This window comes from Temnothorax americanus, unplaced genomic scaffold (genome assembly GCF_048541705.1).
Source record: "Temnothorax americanus isolate GAGA-0224 unplaced genomic scaffold, ASM4854170v1 Scaffold78, whole genome shotgun sequence".
NCBI lineage: Eukaryota > Metazoa > Arthropoda > Insecta > Hymenoptera > Formicidae > Temnothorax > Temnothorax americanus.
In genome coordinates, this window is record NW_027509801.1 from 526092 (window position 1) to 540408 (window position 14317).

Here is a 14317-nt window from a genome sequence, read left to right on the forward strand (position 1 = left end):
ATTGGTGCTCTTAATTAATATTATTGCAAGCGTGAACTATAAAGATGAGCTTAGTACATAATTAAAAAATTACTTTCTATTTCTGTAGAACTGTTTGCAAAAAAAATACAGTTCAAAGAAATCAATAAATTACTTAATTAATCATTCAATTTATAGTAATTTACATATGTAAACAATCCATATGTAAATGTAATCTTGACGGCTGAAATTACGACTTCAGCATCGGCAGCAATTTTACCGACTGCGCCGAGAGGCGATTGAGGCGAAGGTCTGTCTTAAAATTGAGTGTAGGCGCCAGGCGGCGATATCGAACGGGGGATTTTCGTATCCGATATCCGAGAGAGCGAGAGCGAAGCGAGAGACCCCAGACCCGAGGACCCGAGGCCCGACTGGCCCGAGGCCGAGGGCCACGACTCCCACGGCAAATGCCGGTGTGGTGTGTGGTCGCCGTTTGCCGTTTATGGGCCCGTCTGCGAACTGCGAACATACAAACCCATTCTCGCGTACGTCCCGGAATCCCGGAAGGCAGAAACTCGTTAATCGCGCTGTCGCGCGCCGAATGCCGAATGTTCGTCGAGCGCGTGTCGTCCCCCCGGTGTACGTTGAGTCGTTGAGTGAGCGAACGCCATATTATGAGTCGAACACCTTGCCTGGGAAGTGTGGGAAGCCACCTCTCCGTTGAGCGACTCGCGTTCCCTCGACACGGTCGCACGATCGCTCGCTATTTGGGATTCCCAGGCGCGTCCTTCGGGACGGGTGCGTATGCGTGCCGGTGCCGCCAGCGCGAACGAATGTAACGGGGCTCGCGATTGAGATCGCGAATCGCGAATCGCGATCTGTCATCAGCCGATCAGCCGTCCATATCGCGCCGCGAGCCGCGATACGCTGCCAAGAAGTTGATAATCCTGCCCGGGGCCTGGGAAGTCTGGGAAGAGCGGTTAGGCCTCAAAGTATACACACGCACACATGCGTACATACATATATTTTGCGCGAGCACGGCTCAGCACGGTCATAATTGATCATAATGTTGAACGCGAGTTCCGCGGAGGCAACGTAAGGAAGCGCCGATAAAGTTAGATAAGATATAAAGAGAGAAAGAGAGAAGGAAGTGTGACGGTGTTATGTAAAAGGTATCAACAAGAGTGAGTCAACATGTCGAGTCGCAACAAGCTCGCCGGGAGGCGATACCTGCCCGGTGCATTGTGATGCCTGATGGTAATGTCAGCGCGATACGCGATGGTCCACGTCGATGTCACGCGTGGAATGCACTGTAGTACGGAACGTCGAAAATCTCGGGTTCAGTTGCTCCGCTGTTGTAACTTGTAACGCATAGGGATCTCAGATGCCGATGATCATGGCGCAGGAGAGCGAGAAGTATCCGCTTCACAGATGTATATTTCAAGGGGACGTGAAGACGCTGAACATCTTGATTAGGACACGCGACATTACCGAAAAGGATAAACAAGGTTCGTCTTAAAATTGGGGGGAGCGTTAATTCCATTCCAAATATCTCTTGTTCGCATGTAGAAGTAAAGACAATGAGAATTATTGAACTCTTCGAGGGGATGACAAGTATAACGAAGCTGAACAACTAAACTCTTGCCTGTCTTTTGTTGCAGGAAATACACCTTTGCATTTGGCTGTGATGTTAGGAAGGAAAGGTACGGATACTTCTCTATCTTATTTCATCGCGTTAGAGCATTTGAAGTATTTGTGGAATATTTTGCAGAATATTCTGATTACTTATCTGAAAAATTCAAATGTTTAAGTTCTTCGTTCAAGTGCTCCGTTTAAATTAATGACACAAAATATTAAAGGTAATTTTCCAGTTGGAATAGATGAAACATATATTTTGTTTCGTTACGTTGCAGAATGTGTTCAATTACTGCTTGCACATGGGGCATCTGTAAAGGTGAAGAATCTGGCTGGTTGGAGTCCATTGGCCGAAGCAATCAGTTATGGAGATAGACAAACCAGTTCGTATAAAATGCAATTTATAAATATGGATTTAATACGCTACTTATTTTGATGAGAATGAGAATGAGATGAGAATTATACAGATCGTAAGAAGAAGAGTTGAAGATCCATTTAAAATTTTGTTTGTAGTATCATCTTTATTACGTAAATTGAAGCAACAAGCGAGAGAGCAAATGGAAGAACGGAGGCCGAATTTAGTTGCTGCGTTGCATCAAATGGGTGATTTTTATATGGAATTAAAATGGGATTTTCAGAGTTGGGGTGAGTTTTTTTTCACGCATTTCTTTCGATCTTTAATTCATTGCAGAATCGCGTTATTTATCATAGTGCATGCACCTGGAAAGGTGAATAGTGACAATCGGAATATTTGTTTCTATGATTATGGCACAATTTTTTTTGTAGCACTCTTTCGTAATATTGTGTTTTTTCGCTTTCATGTGATTTTCTTATATTAACGATGTTGAACTGAATATTTTATTTCCTTTACACTTCCCATTTGTGTTGACTTATGTATATTTTATTTTCTGAAGATAAAAAAAAAATAATCTTTTTGTCATTTAAAACTTAACATTATAAATAACTTATAGTTATCATTTTTAATTGTTTTTTGTTTTATCAAAAAAACAAAAAAATTGTACATAATTGTTAATATTCTTGCTAAGAAAAGACCCTTGAGAAGAGGAGGTATGTCTTATTAAGTTTGTCAAAAATTCTGCTATTAATGTCTGATTCGGCCAAGTAACTTACGGAGCTTTTATTCTGAATATTATGCATATTCTTGATATTTTTTTCTGTCTGTCAGCCAATATAAATTTGTAAATTTGTAAATTCGTTTGTGTTTTCAGTGCCGCTAGTTTCAAGAGTGTTGCCGTCAGATATATGTAAGATCCATAAAAGTGGAGCTTCAATTAGGATGGACACGACTCTTGTAGATTTTAATGATATGAGGTGGGAGAGAGGTGACATATCTTTCATCTTCAATGGTGACCAAAAGCCTAGCCATTCGCTGACTGTCCTCGACAATAAAGCCAAACTTTTCCAAAGAGTGAGATATGAGGTTAACAGTTACTTAAATCCATTTTCTTTACATTTATGCTTTTACGTATATAGAATACAAAGAAATTATTTTTTGTATATATCCATGAATTTTGTTATTTATACACATAATATATTATATTTATTTACTATAATAACAAAGTGAATTTTAGACGATTAGCATTCCTTATATTTATTTTGTTATATTAATCCCACATATAAATATATACATTAAGATTATACATTAATATTATATTAATGTCATATATTAAAGAAATCTTTTTCGTATACTTAGGAAACAGAGCTTGAAATAGAGGATGAAGTTGATATTCTCATGTCTAGTGATATTATGGCAGCTCAAATGTCTACCAAAAGTATCACATTTTCTAGAGCACAGACAGGGTGGATTTTTAGAGAGGACAAAAGAGTGAGCACATATTGTAATAATACTGAAGTTCTCTTTGAATCCTTCAGAATTCTTTAACAATTTAGGAATCAATTCTGAGATATTTTATAATCGTAAAGTTGTCTTAAGAATGATGTGATAAAACATAAATAAAGCAATATTGAAATAAATGTTAAAAAATTTAGGAAATGGTAGGTGCTTTTCACGCTGATTTTTACCAAATAAATGGCATGGTATTGGAAAGTAGAAAACGTCGTGAGCATTTAAGTGAGGAGGATCTTCAAAAGAATAAAGCTATTATGGAATCCCTTACTAAAGGCAGCTCTCAAGGATTTAAAAATGGCGAAGTAAGAGTTTAATTGCAATGTAAAATCTATTGTTGCTTTTTAGGGTTTCTGTTTCTTGCAATCATATATTAAATTGTAAAGCGAGAAATCATTTAAATATTCTTGCGATATGTGTCAAAATAAATTAATTTCTAAATTTATCTATTTAGCCTCCTATGAGAAGAGCATCGTTGAATCCACCACCAGAATCGAATATAACGTGGGATGAATATGTTGTTGCTCCACCTGGTCAATGTCCACTTCTAGGACGAAATCTCGTTTACAAGGAAAGTAGCAAATCTTTCAAAGCTACTGTGGCAATGAGTCCCGATTTCCCTCTCACTGTCGACATGCTACTCAATGTTCTGGAAGTGATCACGCCGTTTAAACATCTAAGCAAGCTACGCCAATTCGTACTTATGAAGTTGCCCCCCGGATTCCCGGTTAAGATCGACATACCGATTCTGCCTACAGTCACTGCTAAAATAACTTTTCAAGAGTTTGCCTTCCGAAACGACATAGATCCAGAATTGTTTCAAGTGCCATCAGACTACTTTGAAGATCCAATGAGGTAAATTTACTCACGATAAAGTAGATTAAGTACTGTATTATTTTATAGATTGTCCATAAAAGATTGGTATAATTCTAGTTTACAATTTTTGTAAAATTGATCACATTTTAGAATATATTTTCTTATTAATATAATTCTTATAACGACATATTGGAAAAATTTTATTTGATTGATGTTATAAACCAAGACCACGTAAAACAAATCTATAAAATATACAGTGATCTTTATTTCGAACCTTTTAAGAATATAATACGATTAAATTATATATATTATATTGAAAGCTTCGTTTCACATATATATTAAGTCTGAAGCACAATAATACATTTCAGAGGTTACGGTGCGTACCTAACTATGATGATGGTTCTTCATACCGCGTCATGTGCTCGAGGATAAACTTCAAGATAAAAATAAAAAAAAGCCTTACCGCAAATGTCTATTATTTTTAACAAATTTTTTGTCTTGTTAACAAATTATGTGATTTTTTTGTTTAATTAAATTATGTCAGTACTAATAGAATTTTTCATATTTTGGCTAATCAACTTTTGATAATTCGGGTGTAACAGTGGGTGTATTATGTTTGCTTGGTACTTTTGCATAAGTTTTTACAACTGCCTGCGGCATTTAAAGGGTTAATTTTTTACGTTCTTAAAAAAATTATATTCTAAGAATAGTAAAAGTATAGTTATGTATGATGCAATTTAACATTGTACATATACTCATCCGTCCAATTCTCATAATCATTTTGCACTTACACTATAAACGACATTTTTTTTTACTAATCATTAACAATTGCTTTGCAGATTTCCAGACTTATGACGCTTCGACATCCTAATATTAATCAAGATCCAGCCTAGTCGGGGTCTGTTTTCTTCTATGCTAGGGGACAATCTGGCTTTCGTGATTTCAGCAAGTCTGGAAAGCATCTACGCGAGCCATTATGTTGTTCATTGAATAACTTATTGTCATAATTTGATCACACCTAACAGCGAATAGTGTCGAATATTTACGGGATGTTCTCAATAAGGAAGTAAAGCTACAGAAGACAAATCTGTACTGAATCAGAGAAATTTGCATACTATTTAATACCTAACTCAGTCATGTTTGTCTACTTGATTTGCGAATCCTATTAATGTTTATAGAGATAAAGATCATTCGTATGTCGTGCTGCACTCGAAGAAGTATACATATATTATGTATGTACGATGAGTGATACAATCTGACGTTTAAAAACACAACGTTTGGATTTCCCACTATTTGACTGTGTTTGAGAATTGAATCAATGATTTCTCACACTAGGGAGTCTTTCTTAAACCCGTGTAAGATCACGCACCGATGACAAAGAATCGCAAATTGGAGATTAAAGTTTAACCAATCGGAACAAAGTGGATTAAGATTAAAATGTTATCTGTTGGTAAAAATTTAATCTCCAATTAATCCTCGATCTTTGATGCTTGGTCTGGTACGGACTTTACGATTCTCGATCTGTCACTGCAGTCATATTGGATTATATCGCGTTAGATTAGGACGATCATTATACACGATTTATCTTTGTGACATACGTAAATTCTTGCTAGCAGCAACAGGTGTAAAAAAAAACAAATAACTTTGATAAACGGTAGTAAATATGTTTTTATGATTTTTTATTGTATTATGTTCCATTGTATATCATGATCCAATATGATTGCAGCGATGGGCCAAAGGGCTTAAAATCAAGGAGAATAGATTAGATGACGAATATTGCTATATTTGTATTCTACACTTTTCGCGAATTACCTATTTACTCTAATCAGCGAAGATAACTGTTCATATTTATTTCTTCGCTACTCTCACGAGCAATATGTATTTTTACTATCGGAATTTCGTAAATACTATAGCATTCACAATTGGTCGTGTAAAAGAATATTCAGTATTATATTAATAGTGTATTATATTTATCAGACACACTTCAGTATTATATTAAAATACTGCGGAAATAAATAATTTAAGTTTACTTCAAATTACTGAAATTACACGAAAAATAAGAATTTAACATTTATTTGTATTTATGAGGATTAATTCACGAAAAATGATACCGATTTCAATTTTTCATTTAATTAAAGAAAGAAGTTTTTCTATATATATATATACCTGCATTTACAAAGTTTCTTCGCGCTTTGAAATAGAATAAGGTTTATTTCGATTCAATATTTTCAACAGAATTTCGAATTTCTTTGTAGATGCAGATTTTCAGTATTTTATATCCATCATATAAGGTCATTAATGTCCTAAAACGGTGGTCGGGTTTAGATGCAATTTTTAGCCTGATTTTCGTGTTGATGCCCATTTGTACTCCTCTTGTCCCCTTTTCGCATCTTAATGACAAACGTTGGACGCGTCTAAAATTAAGCTAACTTATAATCATAGAATTATATATAAATTATAATTGTGACCTTCATTACAATCACTTCCGAGGCAAAGCGTCTCACGCCTTAGTTGTGCGCGATCGGTAGCTCGTTCTTGACGAGGGTGATGAAGAGGGGGACATCCGACCACCTTAAAACACGAATTTGTGCACAGGAGTCCATTTCCTATATACGTCCTAATAAGCGCCTTAACTTATGTATATACTTCAGACATTAATGACCCCCCGGGTGCATATTGCGTTGTGTATAAGCGAGATGGACATTATTATTTGAAGAATGCGAAAGTATGAGTGCGGGTTGATTTTTCTCCTCGCCACCGAATGACTCTCTCTCGAACAATCACGACGAGACCTAGCTCATGTTTTTGCGATGTTCTGAATTTTTCAACGAATAATAGACACAGATTTCGAAATGAACGAGTGGATTTTCCTTGCCTATTATTCAGTTGTACAAATTCCATTACGTTTTGTTCACAGTTAGGTTGATTGTATATGAAATAAAAGAAAAACGCAAAATATCAATATCGGTATTTTTGATATCGATTACAATCCTTGATCATTAAGTAAGATATAAAGTATCACTAGTAAAGGTATATCAGAGTATCAAAGATATTTAAACGTATACAGATTGCGTATGTATGTCGGGTGCTGTTACGTGCGACACCTTCCATCTCAGGATTTCGAGATTTCTAGTACTTTTAAATCCTTCTCGATGAGTCTTTTTTTAAACAATTCCCTTAACAAGCATCGCTTAATGCGATATCTCGATATATAAATCCATCTTGCAATTTATGTTGACACAACATTTGGTGATATTTGTCTTTATATCATCCCTTTGTTTGTTTTACGTTATCTCCTTTCTGTTAAAACTTTGAATAATGAAACTCTAGCTTTTATCTTACACATTTTAATTGTTAATAATTATTGTTTTTAAAAAACATTTTGCCTTTTTAGAAAGTAAATGTAAACCTTAAGATTTGAAAGTGATTCGCTCGCGTAACTATATTTTTGCTCGGCCTGTCAGTTCTGTTCAAAACATGAATTTTACCGAGCTGTATCGTTACTTTAATAAAGTTTAGAATAACATTTCCTCCTATATTTTACTTTAATCTTTCTAAATATTGACGCGTTGCACACGTACGTAACATTACGTTGCAGGAAATTTTCAGATATTTAAATGTTTATAAATGTCACGAAAAATGGAGTTATTTCAATTGGAAACATTTCTCTCGAATAATCCCAACATAGAACAGCCATATTGTGAGATTCTCGCGATATAACTGTTGCTCCAATTTTACTAGAGTATTCTGTGTGTTGGTTGGGATTCCGTTAAAAGCTTCTTAGTCGAGAATTAATTTGAGCTAATACGGGCTCTCTAGTACATATAGCGCTATAATATTTGACGATAACTGCCGATAGACGATCGAAGACTATTTTAACATCGTTATCCATACAAGTGGTTCATGCTATAGTCGTTTTAACATATCTAATCTTTTTTGCTTATATTAAAAATATGAATTTTATGATTTCAGAAAAAAGAATTATCGGAAAGAATGAATGATGTAACTTTCCTAATTCTAAGATCGTGATTAACTGATCAATTAAAAGGCACGTACCGATCGCAATGCGATGCATGAGTTCGAAGGGGCGGGCGGAATCATTACGCGTGTTACTTCGTGTTACTTCGACACGCGAGTCTATTAATTGCCGTGTATTGCCGCGTAATCCGAGCACGGTCATCCCCTGCATATGTTACGTGTCGCGCGATCTTGAACTACTTGCGGCCAATTTTACTTGCGGCCTTCCCTCCGCGGCTGACGCAGCCGAAACTGAGGAGTCGTGCGTGAACACACGCACACCTAGCACACACTTATGTCTATCTTTATCAATGTAGATCAACTTTAATCTAATTCTTAGAACTTAGAAAAAGATAAAAAAAATAAGTCGAACCGAGATTAAAGTTAATCTGCATCGGTAGAAATGGACATTACTATTTTAAGTATGAGAACTATACCTGAGAAGTCAAGATGACTGATTTTTTTAAAATAAAAATTGCTCGAATTTATAACGGTGTATCTTCCGAGATTTTCCATGATTTGTTACAACAATACGTTTAATATAGTTTTTCTTCATTCCTTAAAAAAAAATATATATATATATATACTTAAATAGTAGGAATTAATCTCTCTGCATCAATGTAATATTCTAGTGTTAAAGAAAAAAAGACTTAAATAGAAGAAAATAATCATCGGTAATTCTTCTGTTAAAGGAAGGGAATATTGCGATACCTAAAATCTTGTGTACATGACGTAAAATTGTTGGTATATATTTATTTCAATTTTGTGTTAATCACAATGCGTGAGATGTAACGAAAGATTAATAATTAATGTAGATATATATCGCGCTGCTACATGCGTAGATGTAAAACAAAGCTTATAGGATTTAATTTGGCAACTTTTGGGCCGATTTTTAGTTTTAACGCCCATTGTCTCGTATTTGACGTTCGCCATGATGCGTCTTGCTTTGCAATTTTTTGTTTTGAACAATAAAATTATAATATATCTGTGATGTGTCTTGTTCTTAAATAAAATGTACTGAAATAAAAAGCAATGGAACGGCGAATTAATTAATATTATAACAATAAATTAATACTCTGAAAAAATTATGACTGTTAAATAATATTCCATTATTTATTCGTATTTTCTGAAATGTAGTAAACAGATAACTGCGAAAAAAACATTAGAAATAAAGATATAATTGAAACAAACTAAATAATACAGCTCTTTTTTTATTCGTAATTATAACTTCCTTAGGAAAGAAATATGACTGTTCTCTGATTGGGAAACATTATGTTTGCCCCGTAGCAAGAGTGCATATATGTACAATAACAGAATTAGGATGGACACATAGCACCTGATAAAGTTTCCGGGAAGAGAAAGTCTGTTGTCTCTCAGATTATTGCGAAAGTTCCCGCTGTTTTTTTACATTTACGACATGTGTGCGTTTTGCGTAAGATTGACATCTTTAAAAAAAAAGTATAGTACGATAGAACAACACGCTCTCTTTTATTCTCGAAATTAACGGGAATGGAATTCCATAGGAAGTAAGCGCATTGAAAAAGGAAAGATAAGAAAGAAGGGTGAAACGTTTTAATTTGTAAAACACACCTTTATACTTTTAGTATTAAAAATAATTGCATGATAAGAAGAAATTAATTTCTCTAGCAAACATAAAAGAAAATAATATGATATGATCACAACTGTGTAGAAACATGTCTAACATACAAAAAAGTGTTATATAAGATTATACTTAAAAAAATATGTAAAAAAGAATTTTTTTTAGCATATAATATATAAAATTAAAAGAAAATTAGTATATTTTTTAAATATATCTTGGAGTTAACAATTTTGAAAGTTTGAAAGCATCCGATTAGATGCTCTTTCTTATTTTACTTTTTTGATATCGATAATTAAGCATAAATTAAATTTAATGTATTCTATTAAAGTTGGAATCAAATTCCATATCTCATTTTTCATTTTTATTTTCTTAAATGTATAATAAACAGCTAGATAACTGCGAAATATTCGAAATAAAGGGGACTGAAACGACATATGCTTTCTTCCATGTGCGATTATAATTTCTTTAGAAAAAAATCACTATTGCAAAATCCTCTGACTCGAACATACAGATATGGAGGACTTGCGAGATACTTACATAACAACATCCTGCACCTCAGAAACATTGTGTGTGCGTATTTGAACGGAAAAATGTAAAGCGGAAAGATAGTTTCCATACCTTTGGGCGTGTCTTACCGATTGTCAACGTCCTTGTCAGCACGGCGGCTCCTAGGAGCGACCTAAGCTCAAACAACCGAGACCACCTTGAAGCATGAAGAGGGGCACATATTGACATGTTACAGGAGAGGATATATAGAGGTTTTGCACGCTGCCATAAGAACGGATTAGCTTTCCGTGTCTCGAACACTGTGTTTCTCCGAAAAATGCAAGCAGTGATATGAACATCAGCAATATGAAGTTCTTCTTTGTTGTAAGTAAATTAAATATTTTTTTCGAATTCGAGGAGTTTATAACATATTTTGAAATATGAAATTCTTAACACTTTCCAGCTAAAAAGTTAATTAATAATAATTAGCTTAAAAGTAAATTGATATACACTGACTGATTGTAAATTGAGTTGTTAAATTTGGCATTAAATCGCCAGCTTAATTTCAAGTGTTTTTTTTATTTAATATTGATAAAATTCTTTTAATTTTTAAATAATATATTAGTAATTCTATAAATACGTATAACATAATAACATAATAAATTATATGTTACATAAATTTAAAAAATATATATTACGCTTACACATTCATAAATATTTGTATGTGCATGTGTGTATAATATATATAATCCTCTGTGTATATTTTCTACAGATATCGACCTTCGCTCTAATTGCAATATGTCGTGGCGCGGACGAATCTCTGGATGAATCAAAATTGCTGACAAAACTAACGCCAATAATCGGTTCACAGCCTGTATATTCGGATAATACACATAATCAAAAAGATTTGATTGCATCCGCGAGTGATCGAAGTAAGAGAACAATAATATTTTATTTATATATAATTTATACATATATATGATTTATGATTTTATGCGTGATCGTAACATTTAGTCATTACTTATTTTTCCATGCTCTTATTATTATTTATGGAATTATGGACTTATTTTTGTTTATGAGTAAAAAGGAATAGTTTCACTCGCAACGATAAACGATTAAACGCGGAATAATTCAAGGAGATCGCTAGCGCATGACTATACGAGCAAACTTTTTTGATATGACAATTTAATGGCACCTTCGTTGCATAACGTAATAGGGTTCATGGTACACGGGCATTATATTCCATACATGATTACGTTAATTATTTTGTGATTACCGAAACATATAGTTCATTGCGTTAGAAACTTTTAAGAGTTGCACAAAGTATACGGGAGTACGAGAAACGCGCGCATATTGATTCGAAGTAGTTTCTTCGAAGTCTTGTGAGAATCATTTCTATTTCTTCCTGAGAGGTCAAGTCCTTCGAGCAGTTCGTTATATTATTAGCATCTTATTACAACTAGTGATGTTTTTTCCGCTTTTGTAATGGGAAGCGCCCGACTTTCAAAGTCAGAGCGTGAGAATGGCAGTGACACACTTACTTAATATGCTGATTACTCATCGCGCTATTACCTTACGTCGTGCAATGTGAATATGAATCGCGATCGATTATTATACCAATTACGTTCAAAACTTCATTTTGCATTCTGCGCGCGTAACTTCCGTAATTTGTGCGCGTTTTAATTTCCATAATTTACAAGCAATTTTTAATAAACGCACGGTAAACAATTATTCTATATTCATTTTATAAACTCTATCAATTAACGAGGAAGAATGATACATTGTTTGCCACATGACTGTTTTACAACAAACTTAAATTTTAAGCCGTGATGTCAATCACTTTAATTTTACACGGTTTGGAAATTAAATACTGATCGAGTATTAAAAATTGATAGAAAATTATTTCAATATCAGCTCGCGTAAATCAAGTACTTTAATTTATATCTGCATGCATTTCGCTATTTTCTTTCAAATTTTTACTTCACTTTTTATAGACATGCTCTCAAAGTCAAGAACTTTAAAAAGATGTTAAAAAATCGCAAATTTCTAAGTTCCAGATCATAAAATCTTCTTAAAAAGCTATTTTTATTTTATTTTTAATCGACATCTTTGATGCTATAATGATATGTGATTTATCTACAAAAAATATTTGTGTTAGCGTTTCATATAACAAAAGGTTATCCTGGATCAATTGGTGGATATCCCGGATCAATTGGAGGATATCCTGGATCAATTGGAGGATATCCCGGGTCAATTGGAGGATATCCCGGAGGATATGCTGGAGGATACCCCGGAGGATATGGTACGGGAATCATTGGATCCGTTTATCCTGGTACATCATATCGTGGTAGCAATCTAATTCCAGGTGGCGGTTATGTTGGGTAAGATTTAATTTGATCATTTTTTTTATATATAGAATTATTTTAGAAAAGGAGAACATACACAGTATTTATTTAAAATATGAGCGCATACTTTGAACTTAATATTCAGTATTAGATATTGAATGAACGTATACTATGTATTTATTTAACATATTAATATAAAAATTAATGTTTATATTAATGCTCACAAGTGTCCGGTTTTTTAATGCATTTATAAAGAAACAAACGGACAAATATAAGCTAATAAAAAAAAATAATTTATATAAAAGAAAAAAGTATATAAATAAAAAGAATATGCTCTACTTGTAAAAAGGAGAGATAAGAAAAAGACAGCATATTGCACCTCGAGAAGAATACTGTCACGACTGAAAAAGTTAAACTCATAAAAAGTATACCTAATTCCCCACATGCCATAATAGCGTTACAAATCTATATGCAAAATTCGCCGCACGCGAGCAGAAGAGTCATTACTTTTTAATAAACCGATTAAGTTGCGGTCGTTGGATGAATAGTGTAAATGAATCATAAGTGAGTTGACAAGTGAATCACAGCAGACGTCTTCGAAAAACAGTATGAGCTTCATTATAACAAAATGTCGTAATTGCAATTGCGTTAGTTATCTCACGATTCAAAAGCAATTGAATTAAATTTGTTTTTTCTCTCTCCTGAAAATTGTGAAATTTTGAGTTGTGACAGCATTCTTCTCGGGGTGCGATATATTTAAGCGACGCATCTAATTAAGAATGAAATAAATTAAAGAGAGGAAAATAAAATTTTTCGTTGCAGATATGGTTACGCAGGAAACTATCCGGGATATCCTGGCTCTGGCGGATATGGGGGATATGGAGGATATGGAGGATCTGGGGGATATGGAGGATATGGAGGAACTGGGGGATATGGTGGTTATGGAAGAGGATATCCTGGTGGTTATGGTGGTTACGGTGGTTATGGTGGGGGCGGATACGGGGGATATGGGGGATATGGGGGTGTTACGAGCGTCGGAGGTTACGACGATGGTTCTTTAGGATATGGACGTGGTGGTTACGGTCGCTACGATGGATACGATAATTATGGTTATGGAAACGCATATGGTACAAATTACGGCACAACATATGCAGCGAGGAGTCCATATGCTCCATATAGTTATCGAAGTGATAGTTACGGCACTTCCCTCAGTAATCCATCTGGTTATCGTGGTTATTCATAAACATGACTTTGTAATTTGTATACATTTTTACGTAACACTTACAAATGTGTTACAATCAAAAATTTCTTTATAAATTAATATGTTTGTCTTAACACATATAATATATACTTTTATCAACAAACAATTAATTATATTTCTAAGATTTGTTGTAATATACAAAATTGCTGTATAATAACATTTTTGATGTAACACACACAAAAGAAAAATTATGATATTATAATTTTATAACATACGCATACATACCAAACATACATACTATATTGAAATAAAAAACTGATAATAATTGTAATGTTTACGATACTTGTTGTCTTTAATTTATATATTTGTCTATTTATAATAAAATCTTATAA

General features: G+C 33.9%; 2 protein-coding genes across 4 annotated transcripts; both read left to right on the top strand.

Annotated features, from left to right (window-relative positions):
• Positions 1-397: 397 nt before the first annotated feature.
• On the top strand, positions 398-7238 carry LOC143906929 (ankyrin repeat domain-containing protein 13C). 3 transcript variants are annotated; one of them, XM_077423313.1, is made up of 9 exons: positions 398-1466; positions 1620-1661; positions 1872-1976; positions 2107-2238; positions 2823-3034; positions 3308-3439; positions 3604-3765; positions 3915-4315; positions 5116-7238. In XM_077423313.1, the coding sequence occupies exons 1-9, from the start codon at positions 1343-1345 to the stop codon at positions 5129-5131; spliced, it is 1326 nt and encodes a 441-aa protein (XP_077279439.1). In that variant the 5' UTR covers positions 398-1342; the 3' UTR covers positions 5132-7238. The 3 variants fall into 3 exon arrangements, with proteins under 3 accessions (XP_077279439.1, XP_077279438.1, XP_077279437.1); XM_077423312.1 differs by lacking the exon at positions 5116-7238 and adding an exon at positions 4645-5092 and having other exon boundaries at positions 2823-3022; XM_077423311.1 differs by lacking the exon at positions 5116-7238 and adding an exon at positions 4645-5091.
• Positions 7239-10541: 3303 nt separating this feature from the next.
• Positions 10542-14002, top strand: LOC143906932 (uncharacterized). Its single transcript, XM_077423316.1, has 4 exons — positions 10542-10763; positions 11152-11311; positions 12538-12760; positions 13547-14002. The coding sequence occupies exons 1-4, from the start codon at positions 10731-10733 to the stop codon at positions 13965-13967; spliced, it is 837 nt and encodes a 278-aa protein (XP_077279442.1). The 5' UTR covers positions 10542-10730; the 3' UTR covers positions 13968-14002.
• Positions 14003-14317: the final 315 nt, after the last annotated feature.

What these genes read in the sequence shown, in the direction of transcription:
- LOC143906929 (XM_077423311.1), top strand. Translation starts at nt 1,343, where the DNA reads ATGCCGATGATCATGGCGCAGGAGAGCGAGAAGTATCCGCTTCACAGA. An exon ending in TACCGAAAAGGATAAACAAG is followed by an intron (nt 1,467 to 1,619) that starts GTTCGTCTTAAA and finishes CTTTTGTTGCAG; the next exon opens with GAAATACACCTTTGCATTTG. An exon ending in AAGGATTTAAAAATGGCGAA is followed by an intron (nt 3,766 to 3,914) that starts GTAAGAGTTTAA and finishes TTATCTATTTAG; the next exon opens with CCTCCTATGAGAAGAGCATC.
- LOC143906932 (XM_077423316.1), top strand. Translation starts at nt 10,731, where the DNA reads ATGAACATCAGCAATATGAAGTTCTTCTTTGTT. An exon ending in ATATGAAGTTCTTCTTTGTT is followed by an intron (nt 10,764 to 11,151) that starts GTAAGTAAATTA and finishes TATTTTCTACAG; the next exon opens with ATATCGACCTTCGCTCTAAT. An exon ending in TGCATCCGCGAGTGATCGAA is followed by an intron (nt 11,312 to 12,537) that starts GTAAGAGAACAA and finishes TATTTGTGTTAG; the next exon opens with CGTTTCATATAACAAAAGGT.